Consider the following 17088-nt stretch of genomic DNA (forward strand, 5'->3'; position numbering starts at 1 on the left):
TTTGTGTGTCTGCTGCCCAGAGGGCGAGGCGCTACATATTTTGTGACTCGGACGATAGATGTGTCCTGCTTTGCTGTCCGGAGCAGAGCCCTGCTGAAAGGAGTGATAACTGGGGTGACGTTGAGTGTTGAGGTGGATCGACTGAAGTTCAGGATCCCCAGTGTCTGGGATGCACACTGTTCGGTGTGACAAAGACCCACTGGCGAGTACGAGACTGAGGAGACCCTGCCTGTCCTTCTGAATTTTGATGCAGAGTGTTTGCCGGATAACGTTATGCTAGGGTACATCCGTTTTCCTGTGAGAGCTGTTGTTTCGGAGCCCACTACGGTGTTTTAGGTGCCAATATTATGGTAATGTTGCAGCAGTATGTAGGAGGGAGATTCCGAGGTGTGAGAAGTGTGCAGGAGGGAATGGGACAAAGAATGTGTAATTCTGGTGGGAAAAGTTAGGTGTTTCAATTGTGGGGGTGGCTATGTTGCTGGGGATCGGAAATGTCCTGTGAGAGTGAGACAGGTTGAAATTGTCATATGTTGAGGCAGTGAGGACAGTTGAGAATGGAGGGCAAATGGCGAGGGAGCCTGAGAGGATTCCTGTGAGTAGTAGGCCAGGGTCATTAATTGTACCGCTGTTATGACTTTTGGTTAATTAAAATTCAAGATAATTAATTAATGAATTCCTTGAATAATTAATTAACCGTTTTACCATTAATTCTAGATCAACAATATTTTCCGTCTGAGTAGGATAGGAAAAGTCAATAAGTTATTTGGTTTCCAAGGAACTGGGATAATTCAGTTCAATTTGCTGTGGCTGCAGCTCGAATAAACTTGGGTTTCAATGGCCGAGCAGCTGCACACAAGCCTAAGATCCCCATGCGCAATGCCGAGCGTCGGCTGGAGTGGTGAATCATGCTTTACCATCTGGCAATCCGACTGATGAATCTGGGTTTGGCGGATGCCAGGAGAATGCTACCTTCCCGAATGCATAGTTCCAACTGTAAGGTTTGGTGGAGGAGTTATAATGGTCTGGGGCTGTTTTTCATGGTTCGGGGTGGGCCCCTTAGTTCCAGTGAAGGGAAATCTTAACGCTACAGCACACAATGACAATCTAGACGATTCTGTGCTTCCAACTTGGTGGCAACAGTTTGGGGAAGGCCCTTTCCTGTTTCAGCAATGCCCCCGTGCACAAAACGAGGTTCATACAGAAATGGTTTGTCGAGATCGGTGAGAAAAAACTTGACTGGCCTGCACAGTGCCCTGACCTCAACCCCATCGAACCTCTTTGGGATGAATTGGAATGTCAACTGCGAGCCAGACCTAGTCACCCATGGTTTTAGGGGTGTTATGTTTGTTCCATATATAATGACAAACCGGGGCGTAGATTTAACTACTTTTAATGAACATATACTTCAGCTAGAAAACTCCATGTTTAGCCATGCAAGGCATTCTTTAACCATCTGCCTAGCCTGCTGGGTAACGTAGTCTAAATGTTATTAACACATAACAACACAAGGGGAGGGGAGGGTTTGTTCGAAATTAGTAGGGATTTGTTTATTTATTTTTTCTTAGTAGTACAGAATTAGGCAAACCATGAATGCTCGCAGACTTCAGCACAGTAGGTGGCGGCATGCGCCTTAAACGTTTGTTTTCTGACCGCCATTTTACCAGGGACGTACTGGGGCATGTCATATCAGTGTCGGTTGTTGAACGACAGGGAACGCAGGTCGAGCTGGCTGACTGTTTGGAAAGCTGTGACTAGCGATCAATCGTTCATAAACAAACAATCAAACTTTACTTGGTGTGGCACGACTGTGCTGTGACTGGGTCAGAGATGGTAGGAGATAGTGATGGAGAAGAAAGTGAAGCAAGTATGGAGCATAGTGGTACAAATAAAGGAGGGGGTAAGAAAGAGAAAGAAAGTGGGAGAGAAATGTAGCAGGGGTTTGAAGGGGATCGAGAAGTCTATGGAGGCAGAGAGGAGGCAGAAAAGGAAGTTTGAGGAGACCAACAGTTTCCAACGCTAGCGGCAGTTCGGAGTTAGAAAGTGCCGAGGAAGGGTAAGATAAGACACGAGGGGAGCATGGAGATGAGGAAGATCAGAAAAGGATTCTGAAGTTTAGGGAGGAAATGGGAGTTGGGGCGAAGAGTCCGATAAGGTTGACGGCTGTGATAAGAGTTGATTGGGGAAGTTGTCATTGCTAAAGTGCTAAGAGATGGAAGCGTGTTCGTGTTCTGGAAGGACATGGCGCAGAGGGAAAAAGCTCTGAGTGAAGCAACTAGGGAAGTGTAAGGTGGTGTCGAGCAGCTGGAATGATCAAGCAGGGAAGCAGTGGATTAAAGGGGTGATAACAGGAGGGCCTGTGAGTGACAACACTAAAGAGGTAAGGGACTATTTGAGAGGAGGCGTTCTAGTGAATGTTCAAAGATTGCAAGCAACAAGGGGTGGAGTTAGGGTAGATAGCACGTCTATTCTGTTACACTTGAAGGACCAGGTACTGCCAAATATGCTATCTATAGCACTGCTTAAGTAGAGTCTAGAACAGAGAGGATTCAGCTAATAGTGAAAGCTGCTGGGAGACATCTGAGTATGACAGGGTTGACATGGGAAGAGGTTCGAGATGACCTCAATCAGCTGAGAAATGGAGTCATGTATTACTGGATCTTAGTTATGGTAGTAGTACTACAACAGAATGCTCAAAGCCTGTTGGATAATGGACAGGAGATCAAGCAGTTCATTGTAGATATGCCTTGTGGGAGATTAGTGGGGAGTGGGATCATCCAGTGTTGACGAGAGGGAAGGATGAGGAGAAGGCAGAGATGACGGCCAAAGTGTTTGTAGAAGTGCATAGCTTGGCAAATTTGTTAGAGGAGGGGCAGAGGGGGAGAGAGAGAACGAGAGAGGAGCATCCTGGAGTGCTGGATAGAAAGGAGGATGTAAATGATGCATTGAATGCACCATTTACAATGGCAAAGATGAAAAGGGCAATAGGTAAGGCTGGTTTAACTTCACCTGGGAAAGATGAGGTGTGCTTTGTTTTGTTGGCCCATCTTAGTGATGAGGCACTGGATAAGGTTTTGGTTTTGTACAACACAGTGTGGGAGGGAGGCACGGAAGGACCCAACGAGGCCAACAAGTTATCGGCCAATAGCTTTAACATCACATGTATGTAATATTATGGAACATATGATTACGGAGAGGGTAACTTACTTCCTGGAGAGCAGGGGACTGGTATCGCCACATCAGAGTGGGTTCAGGAAGGAAAGGGGGACTATGGACCTAGTGCTCTGTTTAGAAGCAGAGGTCAGGAAGGCTCAGGTGAACATGGAGACTGTTGTAACTGTCTTTTTTTGATGTGCCTATGATATGATGTGGAAGGAGGGATTGTTAATCAAGCTTGATATTATCAGGTAGGAGGAAGAACGTAAAGGATTTCCTGTTTGGAAGGTCTATCCAGGTGAGGGTAGGAAAGTCACTATCAGGCAGCTACCTGGTGGATAATGGTACACCACAGGGGAGTGTGATTAGTCCTCTGTCATTCTCAATCATGATCAATGATGTTTACTCTCAGGTACAGCTGGATATTGGGAGGTCGTTATTTGCAGATGTTGGGGCCTTATGGAAGAGGGGAAGAAATGTGCCATACGTAGTCAGGAAGGTACAGGAAGCAATTGATGAAGTAGAGCGGTGGGCATTAATGTGGGGATTCAGGTTCTCTGTAGAGAACTCAGTGTTCTTTACCAGGGTGAAGTTGGGAAATGAGGTACGCTCAAAGTTATATAGGAGAAACTTGGAGAGGGTGGGGGCCTTCAGGTTTCTTGGGGTATACTTTGACACTAGACTGACCTGAGCAGAACACATTGAGAGAGTGGTGGGAAAGTGTAAGGTGCTAAATGTGATGTGCTGTCTGATGGGGAAGGAGTGGGGGGGGCTGGGCGTTCTTCATTGAGGACCATGTATGTTGCATTGATCCAATCTATAATAGACTATGGCAGCATAGCGTATGGTTCGAAAGCCCGACCTCATTGGAAAGGCTAGTTGTCATACAGGGATAAGGACTCTAATGTAATGGGGCATTTCAGATGTCCACAGTGGCGGCACTATAGGTGGAGATGGGGGATATGCCATTGCAGATTAGGCGACAGCAGCTGGCATTTAATTATTGGGTCAACCTACAAGGACATGTGGTGTCACATCCTGCAAAATGGATTTTATAGACATGCTGGGAACATGGGTGGGTAATATCCAGGCGAAGGAGATGGAACTGTATGGAAGGGAGTTTAGTCCAACGGTAGCTATTCTTGTAAATCCACCATGGCTACTCCCGCCTCCAGTAGTTGATCTAGAAGTGTAGAGAGACTACAGAAAGATATGGAGGGTGTTGATCCATCTGATTTGTTTAAGAAACGTCTGGAAACTGTGTATCAGGATTTTGTGGCCATTTACACAGATGGCTCAAAAGACATACCGGGTCAGCATTTGTAGTGCAGGAACGTGGGGTGGAAGTCAGAAAACGTATTACAGATAATCTGGCTGTATATACGGCGGAGCTGATGGCCATACCGTTGGCCTTGCAGTGGGTGGAGGAAGTCAAGCCAGACAGAGTAGTTATTTGCTCTGATTAATGTGCAGTGTTAATGAGTCTCCAGTCCTTTAGCTCATGGAGCAGACAAGACCTGCTTTATGAGGTGCTACAAACCCATGGCAGGATTAGACAGATGGGTATACAGATAACATTTACTTGGGTCCCAGCCAATGTGGGGGTGGAGGGGAACAAGGCAGTTGATGTACTGGCTAAACAAGCACTTAGAAGTGGGGATGTTGATGTTGTAGTTTCAATGAGCAAGGCACAGGCAAAAGGCCTGATATGAACAGTGGTGCAGAGAGGGCAGGAGCAGTGGAAGAGAGATACTAAGGGCAGGCATTTATTTCAAGTACAAAGGAAAGTCGGGGAGGACAGCAGGAAGGGACAGAAGAGAGGTGGCTATTTTTACAAATTAAGGGTGAATAAGTTGAATAAGTCCTTACATGTGATAGGACAGCATCCAGCAGGAAAGTGTGATTATTGCCAGGAAACAGAGACCGTGGAGCATGTACTGCTACAGTGTGGGCAGTATCAGAGGGAAAGTGAGAGGCTGAGATCTAGTATGAGGGAGAAGGGGATATAGGACATTAGTTTAAAGAGTATATTGAGTAGAACGTCATTAGATGTAGTCTCAAATATTTTCTTTTTTTTAAAGAGCAACAGGGCTGGCAGGTAGGATTTAGTTTCTCCCTGTCTCTGGCCCACACTACACTCTAGGACAGTATGTGGTGGTAATGCACCATAATGTTGGATGCCAACCGCCGATAAACCCCACCGAAGAAGAAGCCATTATACCATAGAAGAATAGTGCATCTACAGGTGAGACACATTTCCGTTTAACCAAAGGGTGAAAAGGTTCCCGGCTTTCAATCAGAGACTGGCATGATCCATTGTTGACAAAAGGTATAATGTATTTATCACATGCTTCGTAAACAACAGGTGTGGACTAACAGTGAAATGCTTACTTACGGGCCCTTCCCAACAATGCAGAGAGAAAGAAAATGGAGAAATAATAGAAAAGTAAAACACATAATAAAAGTAACAATAGATACACAATGAGTAATGATAACTTAGCTATATTCAAGAGGTACCAGTACCGAGTCCATGTGCTGAGGTATGAGGTAATTGAGGTCGATATCTACATGTAACTAGGAATAAAGTCAGTAGCAGCAGCGTATGTGATGAGTTAAAACATTTAATTGCAAAAAGGGTCAATGCAAATAGTCTGGGTAGCTATCTGGTTAACTATTTAGCAGTCTTACGGCTTAGGGGTAGAAGCTGTTCAGGGTCCTGTTGTATCCGGACTTGGTGCATCGGTACCGCTTGCCGTGCGGTAGCAGAGAGAACAGTTTATGACTTGGGTGGCTGGAGTCTTTGATCATTTTAAGGCCTTCCTCTGACACCGCCTGGTATATCAATTTATAAAGCCCTTTTTACATCAGCCGATGTCACAAAGTGCTATACAGAATAGAGGTCCTAGATGGCAGGGAACTCTGTCCCAGTGATGTACTGAGCTGTCCGCAATACCCTCTGTAGTGCCTTGCGGTCGGATGCCAAGCAGTTGCCATACCAAGTGGTGATGCAGCGTCAAGATGCTCTCAATTGTGCAGCTGTAAGAAAGAGGTCAGATGAAGCAGATGCTAAGCTACAGGACTGTTTTGCTAGCACAGACTGGAATATGGTCTGGGATTCTTCTGATGACATTGAGGAGTACACCACATCAGTCACTGACTTCATCAATAAGTGCATCAATGACGTCGTCCCCACAGTGACCGTACGTACATGCCCCAACCAGAAGCTATGGATTACAGGCAACATCCACACTGAGTTCAAGGGTTGCTTTCAAAGAGCGGGACTCTAACCCGGAAGCCTATAAGAAATCCCTCTATACCCTCAAACCATCAAACAGGCAAAGCGTCAATACAGGACTAAGATTGAATTGTACTACACCGGCTCTGATGCTCGTCAGATGTGGCAGGGCTTGCAAACTATTATAGACTACAAAGGTAAGAGCTGCCAAGTGACACGAACCAACCAGACAAGCTTAATTACTTCTATGCTCGCTTCGAGGCAAGTACCACTGAAATGCATGAGAGCACCAGCCACTCCGGACGACTGTGTGATCACGCTCTCCGTAGCCGATGTGAGTAAGACCTTTAAACAGGTCAAAATTCACAAGGGAGCAGGGCCAGACGGATTACCAGGACTTGTACTCCGAGCATGCGCTGACCAACTGGCAAGTGTCTTCACTGACATTTTCAACATGTCCCTGACTGAATCTGTAAAACCAACATGTTTCAAGCAGAACACCATAGTCCCTGTGCCCAAGAACACTCAAGTAAGCTGCCGAAAATGACTACCGACCCGTAGCACTCACTTATGTAGCCATGAAGTGCTTTGAAAGGTTGGTAATGGCTCACATCAACGCCATTATCCCAGAAATCCTTAACCCACTCCAATTTACATACCGCCCCAACAGATCCACAGATGATGTAATCTCTATTGCACCCAACACTGCCCTTTCCCACCTGGACAAAAGGAACACCTATGTGAGAATGCTATTCATTGACTACAGTTCAGCGTTCAACACCATAGTAGTGCCCTCAAAGCTCATCACTAAGCTAAGGGACTAAACACCTCCCTCTGCAACTGGATCCTGGGCTTCCTGATGGGCCGCCCCCAGGTGGTAAGGCTAGGAACAACACATCCACCACGCTGATGCTCAACACGGGGGCCCCTCAGGGGTGCGTGCTCAGTCCCCTCCTGTAGTCCTGGTTCACTTATGACTGCATGGCCGGGCACGACTCCAACACCATCATCACGTTTGCCGATGACACAACAGTGGTAGGTCTGATCACCGACAACGATGAGACAGCCTATAGGGAGGAGGTCAGAGACCTGGTCGTGTGGAGCAGGGACAACAACCTCGCCCTCAATGTGGTCTGGACAAAGGAGATGCTTGTGGACTACAGGAAAAGGAGGATTGAGCACACCCCCATTCTCATTGATGGGGCTGTATTAGAATAGGTTGAGAGCTTCAAGTTCCTTGGTGTCAACATCATCAACAAACTATCATGGTCCAAACACACTAAGACAGTTGTGAAGAGGGCACGACAAAGCCTATTCCCCCTCAGGAGACTGAAAAGATTTGGCATGGGTCCTCAGATCCTCAAAAGGTTCTACAGCTGCACAATCAAGAGCATCCTGATGGGTTTCATCAATGCCTGGTATGGCAACTGCTCGGCCTCTGACCGCTAGGCACTACAGAGGGTAATGCGTACGGCCCAGTACATCACTATGGCCAAGCTTCCTGCCATCCAAGACCTCTATATAAGGCGGTGTCAGAGGAAGGCCCTAAGAATTGTCAGACTCCAGCCACCCTAGTCATAGGTCCTAAAGGCTCCTTAACAGCTTCTACCATAAGACTGCTGAAAAACTAATCAAATGGCCACCAGACTATTACATTGACCCCCCCTACCCACCCATTTGTTCTGTACACTGCTTCTACTCGCTGTTTATTATCTATGCACAGTCACTTCACCCCTACCTACATGTACAAATGACCTCTAACCTGTACCCCGCACACTGACTCAGTACAGGTACCCCCTGTATTTAGCCTCATTATTGTGTTATTTTGTAAATATTTTATTGATTCTTCTTGAACTGCACTGTTGGTTAGGGCTTGTAAGTCTACAGGTCGGTCTACAGTTGTTATATTCAGCGCATGTGACAAATAAAGTTTGATTTGATTTGATACAAAATAATTACGTTTCTCTTTGACGTCACAATTGCGTGACTTCACTTGTCCAAAGTCGCAGTCGCAATACAGCCTGAAAAATCTTTGTTCTGTCGCAGACTCGCAAGTGTCTGTCTAGCCATTTCGCTCACCAGGTAAGGCTACTTGCAAGTAATTAGCGATATAATTAAAATAGTTATCCGCAAGTACTACTATAAAGATGACAACGAAGCATGCTTCTAGTCGAAATATTGAACGTTAGCTAGCATAATCTGTTGTTAGCTAGCTTGTCTGACGGAATGTTTTGAATATGCCAGCAGACAGTTGGAAATTATTTTGTATTTTTTTGTATTTTGCAATCAGTCAAGGTGAGATGACTAGCAAATCGGCTACAAATGTGGCAGAATTCAAATGTATTTACACTTCATTGTTTGACTTTGGCCGTAGTGTTGTTTTCCTTACTCCCCCCACGTGGTTCCTGACCGAAGAATGTAGTTGTGTGCATATGTACATCCATCCATTTGAGTGGGTGTTTATTTTGTTCCAAGAATGTCTGTGAACGAGGAGCGCACTGTGACCGTACAGGACATTCTGGAAGATGAGGAGCTGCAAGAGGCGTATGCTGTGTTGGCTGGAAGTGATCCAGATAATTGTTCCTATCCCCAGGTAAAGATGCTGCCTGCCCACATCTGTATCGCCACATCCAGAGAACTGCCACTGACCCCAGATTCAGTGTGGCCTTTTGTGTCTTCTTTATGTTACTACATACAATATGTCATCAGGGACATCAACCAACCGAGCCACTACCTGTTCTCCCCGCTTTAGAAGCAAGCAGTACAGGAGCATTGTGGCTAAAACTAACAGACTGGCAAATAACTTCTACCCCCCCCAGTCAGCTATCTACTCCTCCTTCCCCCTCCATTTTATTTTCTTCCCCCACCCTAAACAGACAATTACCCTGCCCACACCCCAATGGACATTTATATTTATCATTGTCACAGTTGTAAATATGTATACATTTATTTTATTTTGTATTATTTAATTCAAACCTGCACTATTGGAGCTCGGAGCTTAAGTATTTCACCGTACACTGCAATTATATCTGTGACCCTGTGCATCTGACTACATATAATATCTATTCTATTGTGTTACAGGGATATGTGAAGAGACAGGCTGTTTTTGCCTGCAACACTTGCACACCCAGAGGGGTAGAACCTGCTGGGCTCTGCCTTGCCTGCACCAACCATTGCCATGATGGGCATGACATATTTGAGCTCTACACAAAAAGGTATGAACCTGATGTAAAGGGACATTCACAAATTCCAGGAGTACAAACAACACTAAGGTTTAGGTAGCTGTTTACATTTCCATACTCATTGTAGTACTTGTTGAGGTCTTGAAATTGCTTATTTGCATCTATTTGTTTGCATGTAGGAATTTCCGCTGTGATTGTGGAAACAGCAAGTTTGGCGTGTTTAGGTGCCAGCTGAGTCCTGTAAGTGTCCTAATATCCTATCTACCCCTCAGTCATGTCATCCTGACAGCTGAAAACATTGATGCCTGATTTCCATTGTTCCTTTTGTCTTTGCAGGGCAAAGACCGACAAAACGCAAAAAATCATTATAATCACAACTTCCATGGCTGTTATTGTACCTGTGACAGACCTTACCCAGACACTGAAGATCAGGTATGGATTTGATTCCAGCATTATGCTTCCTTCCCTTTCTCCATCCCTTCACATTTTGCTATTGATGAATGAATACATGTTTTAGTTCTGTCTGAATCATAGGCTTTGTTGATATGCTAGGTCTCTAGGATTCAGTTTGTGTTGTTGAAAGAATATGTCATGGATATGTCATTCCTCATAACAAAAACACCCTCTCATGCTTCCTCCCTCCCATAAGGTTAATGAGGATATGATTCAGTGCATCATCTGTGAGGACTGGTATCATCCCAGGGTATGTATCAAGGGGCAACATCATAATTGTTTTCAGGTGTGTTTTGAGATTTAATCTTTGTTAGCTGGGATAATGGTTTTGATACAAAGACCAGAATGATTACTTCTCCTTGACCATGTGGTCCTTCTCTGTGACAGCACCTGGGTTGTACGGTAGAAGACTCTGAGGAGCTGCAGGAGATGGTGTGTGAGACCTGCATGAACAAAGCCCCCTTCCTCTGGACATACTCCACCCACATTGCAGGTGTGTTATTCCTCCCACTAACAAAGAGCGAGAGCTAGGGATCCAGAACTCTGGGCTTGGGTTATAACCCACCCCATACTACTTATGAAAATACTTATCTTTCCATTTTGAACTAGTTAAAGATGGAAGATGTCAGTCTTCTTCATCTAGAGGTAATTTGGGCTAGGTTTTTAGTGCACAGACAGTGACGATGAATTAAACCTGATCACTATACAATGTCATGCCCTTTATGTACATTCTGCAGTTAAAACAATAGTAATGTATATTGTTGTTTTTCAAGAACCTCCTGTGGTCAAAGTGAGCCCCTGTAAAGGGGAGGTTGAAGTCAACAAGGAGGAAGATAAGGAGCCAGAGGACAAGAGGAGTGATGAGCCCTGTAAGAACGGGGGCGAGGGGTCCTCTACCAGCCCCAGCTGTCAAGAGAAGGTAAGGAGAGCCAAGCTTTGACTTTTACAATTGTGTTTGAAACCTAGACTCCTAAGTGCATGACTCACCACTTGCACCAAGCAAATGGGAATGACATCAGGGTGAGGAGAGGAACTCTTGGCTGTGTTTTCATTGAAGGCAGACATAAACACACATCTATACTTAAGCAGACATTTGGTTAATACTGCCTGCTAAACCAATTCATACATTCTTCAAGAGTCATTCGGCTCCCGAGTGGCGCAGCGGTCTAAGGCACTGCATCTCAGTGCTACAGGCGTCACCACAGACCCTGGATTGATCCCGGGCTGTATCACAACCGGTCGTGATCGGGAGTCCCATAGGGCGGCGCACAGTTGGCCCAGTGTCGTCCGCTTTAGGGGAGGTTTGGCCAGGGTATAGGCTGTCATTGTAAAATAAGAATTTGTTCTTAACTGACTTGCCTAGTTAAATAAAAATCCACTCAGCTATTTGGTGTGATTTGCAGTGTGTCACTTGACTCCCAGCAGATGGCAGTGGAGGGTAATGTATTGTGCGGATGTAAACAGTGGACTCCTGTTCTTGTTGTGCTGCCTGGCTGCCCTCCCCTTTGGGTAATTAAGGAAGAAATTATCAATGGGACACAGATTCCCCTGCTCTGGGGACTGGCTTGGCCAGGCTTCACAGTTCAGCTTACTGTAAACAAGACTGATTTCATCAGCCCACCCTCTCATTGTGTCAACTCCTATTAGAGAGCTTGTGTGTGTTGCTTCCGCGGGATGTTGTATTTATAAAAATTAAAAAATTAAACAAGCCCCCTGGATTATGGGATCGGTTCCTCTTTGTTCTCCACGAACACAATCCTGAAAAGCCTAAAATATAATGCATGTTTCCTCCCTTGCTGTCTTGTGTCCAGAATGAGGCTACGAATGGGAGGACTGCCTGCAAACGGACTCACCAGGAGATGACAGGCCTTCCTGTGAAGAGCCAGGACAAGACTGTGTATTGCAGGCTGAGGGAGCTGAAGACGCAGGGCCTGGAGAGAGCTAGGGAAGGGGCTGTGTTCTGGCCTTACCATTGGAGAGCCACGCTGTGCACCTGCGTCAGCTGCAAGGTGGGTCACTAAAGATTCTTCTCTCTTGAGATTATGTATTTTGCCATGACTGATTTCAAGCACAGTGCAGCAACTGTGTTGTTTTTAGCTATTTGATGTGGAACAAATAGATTGCTGTATAGACTTTACTGGTCATTCAGCACATTGTAGTGTCAGCCCTTTTAGATTGGATAAAGGTGTAGAGCTGTTTCCATTGTATGTTTGTTGTTTCTTCTCAGAGGGCCTACGTCGATGCGGGAGTGCAGTTCCTGCTGGATGAGTCAGACACTGTCCTGGCCTATGAGAACAGAGGCACTGTAGAGCAAGGACCTGCTAGTCTTGACAGTATGCTCATGTCAAGCCTGAGTACTCTGGACCGCGTGCAGCAACTGGAGATTGTTTACCGTAAGGATGGGGACTGTCTTTTTCATTCCCTTGTTTGGCAGTTATTAACTGTAGATGAAACCTAACACGGTGTGTTTCTTACCATTTGATGAACTGGGTTGATGAAGTAAAATGTTCCCTCATTCAGAGTTCAATGAGATGCAGACTGAACTGATGACGTTCCTACGGCAGATAGCTGATGAAGGAAAGGTGAGGAGCTGTATGTTTGTTTACTGAAGACAAAATATCTGGTGGTAGTTTCCAAGAGGGCACATGAACACAGCATAGGAAACCAATATATGAGCAGTAGTCCATAGGTTACTTGTCATGTCAGCACTTGATTGTCATTGATCTGCTTGTGTCCAAACAATAGCTGAAGAACACTGTGGTCATTCACCTCTAATCCCCATTGAACCACTCCTCCCCTCTCCCTCAGGTTGTCACAGCAGAGGCCATCCACCAGTTCTTTGGGGAGCTGATGTCCAGGAAGAGGCGGCAAATGAACAGCTGATGTCATTCTGCCCCTCAATGGCGTTGTCTACTTGTTTTTTAATGTTACTTTGGGTTCATAGCAAAACAGTTCGATGTCCCTCAAACGCCTTCTGCTTTAAATAAAAGATGCTGTTGCTGAGGTTTGAAGTTGAACATTTTGCTAAAAGGTTCTTGAATGGGTCTCCATGAATTCTTATGAGAAACTAAATGACAGTTAGCATGCTGGGAGAGATGCTAATCATGGAAATTAAGTCTAAGTTGTCGTTAGACTTTCATTATGTGACACCTGACTATGCACTGCCATTCATATTGAAGCGTGACAATTTGATGGTGTCACTGGTATTAAATGAAACAGTTCATTCAGCATACTGTGTGAAGTGATTCCATGGCTACTTGTCATCGAAATACCAGAAGGTACTGCTTTACTCAAGGTTGAACTAAATGACTAGACAGTCCAGAATTATATTGAAGCAGTTTATTTCGAAGATGCCCAAGTTCCACACTGTTATGCACCATTTGAGTTAACAGTAGAAAAATAGAACACGTAAAACCAAATACAGGGATCTACAAAAGTGTTTTACATACAGCGTACCTGTTCAATTATCAAACAGTTCCAGAGGGTTACATTTTAAAAAGGTACCTAAACAAAAAAACATGTACACTAATAACTAGCTACATGAGTTTTACAAAGGGCTATTTGATACAAGCTGGTAGAAAAGGCTTGCATAGGACAGTCACTTCTCAAATAACAGCCCAGCCTCTTGGCAGGGGAAGGCACTGACTTCTACAGTTAAGAGCAAACAGGATGTGGAGAGTTTTTATTCATGGGGAAACTCCTGGAAAATAAAGCAACTAACCAACATCGGGAGGAATCTAAAGTTTTGCATTTTTTTCCCATGAAGCAAATTGGATGGAAAAGGGTTCTCTGCCCGGCAACTTCATTATCACAATGCAGAGTGAATATCTACATGTCCATGTGCTACTTAAGTAACTGCCCAGTGAAGATGTAACTTTTAAAACGTTAATATCTAAATGTTGCAAAAGCACCAGTGAAGATGTAACTTTTAAAAAGTTAATATCTAAATGTTGCAAAAGCATGAATTGGATTTTTAAAAAATTAAAATCCTTAGGACATGTCATCTCTGAGAAGGATGAGCTGTCCAATCAGCAGTCTACTTGCGCATATATTTTAATGACCGGTATATGCCCACACCATTCCACCACAAAGCTGCTTCTGTAACAATTATTTTCTGGAAGGAAAACTATTTAAACTCATATTGTAAGTAACTATAGGTAATATTTCATAGAAATCTGGAAACACTGGGCAGTTTAAAAAACCAAATGGTATAAAACCTACAACTTCATGGTATTCCACACCAATAACAATATTAAAAACATTTCCCTAAAAGAAAACATTTTAATGAACAAAAATAAAAAGTTTGAGTCTGACCATCTTTCAGACTATTCTTTCTTGGTGAAATGCGGTGCTGAACACAACCTCACAGTGTAGTCCACCACAGCTACAAAACAGCTGAATAATTCATTTACAGTACCACCACTAAGATGAAATAAGGATCTGTTGTACAATATATTAAAATATTACATGAATAATTACGATTTATGCTCAGGATTACTAAATGGTAGAAATGCATGGTTTAATTTAAGAATTATGCAGTTGTTCTGGAGCTCTTTTGTTCTAAAATAATTTATCCCCCTGCTCCCATGTGAAATGGATTGTATCTACAGTGCAATGTTGCCTGTATCATGGGTTTGTCAGTTTGTGTTAGAGGAGACATGTGTGGCTGATCTTACAGGATCTGATGGGTGCACTTTGGTTTCTGTAGCAACAGCCCCAGTAGCTCTCATACAGTATGCCGTAACCTCCGACGACAGCGAGCAGGTCTTCGCAGGTCCAGGATTAGCCAAAAGGTGGAGTGACAGTGGTTACATTGTACATGGGAACAACACAAATGAACAGACTGAGGACATGTGAATGGATAGTGTTCGAGGGTGAACATTAGATTCACACAAACAACTAGTAGAGCCAGTGGTGGTGTCACGCTTGTGATGGATCCTTTATGGTCACTTCAAAAAGTGGATTAAGACTTCTAATTGTTTATGCCGTTAAAAGAGCAAGGTGGTTTCAAGCATATTGACCACAGCATTCTATGGTCGGTCTCTGGTTAACCATTTCAGATCATAGCCTTGTGTTTATAGGTAAATACAAACCTGATTAAAAATGGAGTGTGTACAGTACAGAGATTATTTACAGTTACCTGGAATTATTAAACTACACACACATATTCAGCTGAAATAAAACATCTCCTGACTAGCGTGTTCATTGCACCATTATTTTCCCAGTGTACCTCAGTCCTTAACCTCTGCCCCCTCTCTCCCATCTTGTTCCAAAAACCCCCAGGCTCATGTTTTTGAAAATACATAGTGGCAAGAAAAAGTATGTGAACCTTTTGGAATTACCTGGACTTCTGCATAAATTGGTTATCAAATTTGATCTGATCTTCATCTAAGTCACAACAATAGACAATGTGCTTAAAATAATAACACACATTGCATTTTTCTTGTCTATATTGAATACATTATTTAAACATTCACAGTGTAGGTTGGAAAAAGTATGAACACCTAAGCTAATGACTTCTCCAAAAGCTAATTGGAGTAAGGAGTCAGCTAACCTGGATGTTGATGAGAGCTGCCTTGCCCTATTAAAAAAAAATCCACAAAATTTGAGTTTGCTATTCACAAGAAGCATTGCCTGATGTGAACCATGCCTCGAATAAATGAGATCTCAGAAGACCTAAGATTAGGAATTGTTGACTTGAATAAAGCTGAAAGGGTTACAAAAGTATCTCTAAAAGCCTCGATGTTCATCAGTCCACGATAAGACAAATTGTCTATAAATGGAGAAAGTTCAGCACTGTTGCTACTCTCCCTAGGAGTGGCCGTCCTGCAAAGTTGACTGACTGCAAGAGCACAGAGCAGAATGCTCAATGTTAAGAAGAATCCTAGTGTCAGCTAATAGATTACAGAAATCTCTGGAACATGCTAACATCTCTGTTGACGAGTCTACGATACGTAAAACACTAAACAAGAATGGTGTTCATGGGAGGACACCATGGAAGAAGCCACTGCTTTCCAAAAAAAAAAAAACATTGCTGTATGTCTGAAGTTTGCAAAAGTGCACCTGGATGTTCCACAGCTCTACTGCGAAAATATTCTGTGGACAGATGAAACTACAGTTGAGTTGTCAGGAACACACAACACTATGTGTGAAAAAAAAGGCACAGCAACATCAAAACCTATGGTTGAGGGAGAGTCATGGCTTGGGGCTGCCTCAGGGCCTGGGCAATTCTTCTTAACATTGAGCATTCTGCTCTGTGCTCTTGCAGTCATCTTTGCTATCGTTGACGGAAAAATGAATCCCCAAGTGAATTAAAACATTGTGCAGGAGAATGTTAGGCTGTCTGTCTGAAAATTGAAGCTCAACAGAAGTTGGGTGACGCAATAGGACAACGACCCACAACACCGAAGTAAATCAACAACAGAATGGCTTCAACAGCAGAAAAAAAAGAGTCCTGACCTCAACCCGATTTTAGATGCTGTGGCATGACCTCAAGAGAGCAGTTCACACCAGACATCCTAAGAATATTGCTGAACTGAGACAGTTTTGTAAAGAAGAACGGTCTAAAATTCCTCCTGACCGTTGTGCAGGTATGATCTGCAACTACAGAAAAACGTTTGGTTGAGGTTATTGCTGCCAAAGGAGGGTCAACCAGTTATTAAATCCAAGTGTTCATACACTTTTTCCACCCTGCACTGAATGTTCACACGGTGTGTTCAATAAGACATGAAAACGTATAATTGTTTGTGTGTTATTAGTTTAAGCAGACTGAGTTTGTCTATTGTTGTGACCTAGATGATCAGATCAAATTATGAAAAATTCATGCAGAAATCCAGGTGTTTCCAAAGGGTTCACATACTTTTTCTTGCCTTCGGGAAAGTATTCAGAACCCTTGACTTTTTCAATATTTTGTTATTTTGTTAGCCTTATTCTAAAAAGGATTCAATAAAAAAATATCAGCAATCTACACTCATTACCCCACAATGACATTGGAAAAAACAGGTTTTGAATTTTTGCAAATGTATTACATTTTTAAAAAAATACTTTATTTACATAAGTATTTGG

At 43.7% G+C, this 17088-nt stretch overlaps 1 protein-coding gene across 2 annotated transcripts; it reads left to right on the top strand.

Annotated features, from left to right (window-relative positions):
- Positions 1–575: 575 nt before the first annotated feature.
- On the top strand, positions 576–13250 carry LOC112261729 (putative E3 ubiquitin-protein ligase UBR7). Of its 2 annotated transcripts, XM_024437317.2 has the most exons (13): positions 576–592; positions 5297–5398; positions 8864–8981; positions 9470–9603; positions 9750–9810; positions 9907–10002; positions 10220–10273; positions 10411–10516; positions 10797–10942; positions 11835–12032; positions 12251–12416; positions 12544–12605; positions 12832–13250. In XM_024437317.2, exons 3-13 carry the CDS (start codon positions 8865–8867, stop codon positions 12904–12906), a joined length of 1215 nt encoding a protein of 404 aa, XP_024293085.1. In that variant the 5' UTR covers positions 576–592; positions 5297–5398; position 8864; the 3' UTR covers positions 12907–13250. The 2 variants fall into 2 exon arrangements, with proteins under 2 accessions (XP_024293085.1, XP_024293084.1); XM_024437316.2 differs by lacking the exons at positions 576–592; positions 5297–5398 and adding an exon at positions 8325–8470.
- Positions 13251–17088: the final 3838 nt, after the last annotated feature.

Source organism: Oncorhynchus tshawytscha, linkage group LG11 (genome assembly GCF_018296145.1).
Source record: "Oncorhynchus tshawytscha isolate Ot180627B linkage group LG11, Otsh_v2.0, whole genome shotgun sequence".
NCBI classification, from domain to species: domain Eukaryota; kingdom Metazoa; phylum Chordata; class Actinopteri; order Salmoniformes; family Salmonidae; genus Oncorhynchus; species Oncorhynchus tshawytscha.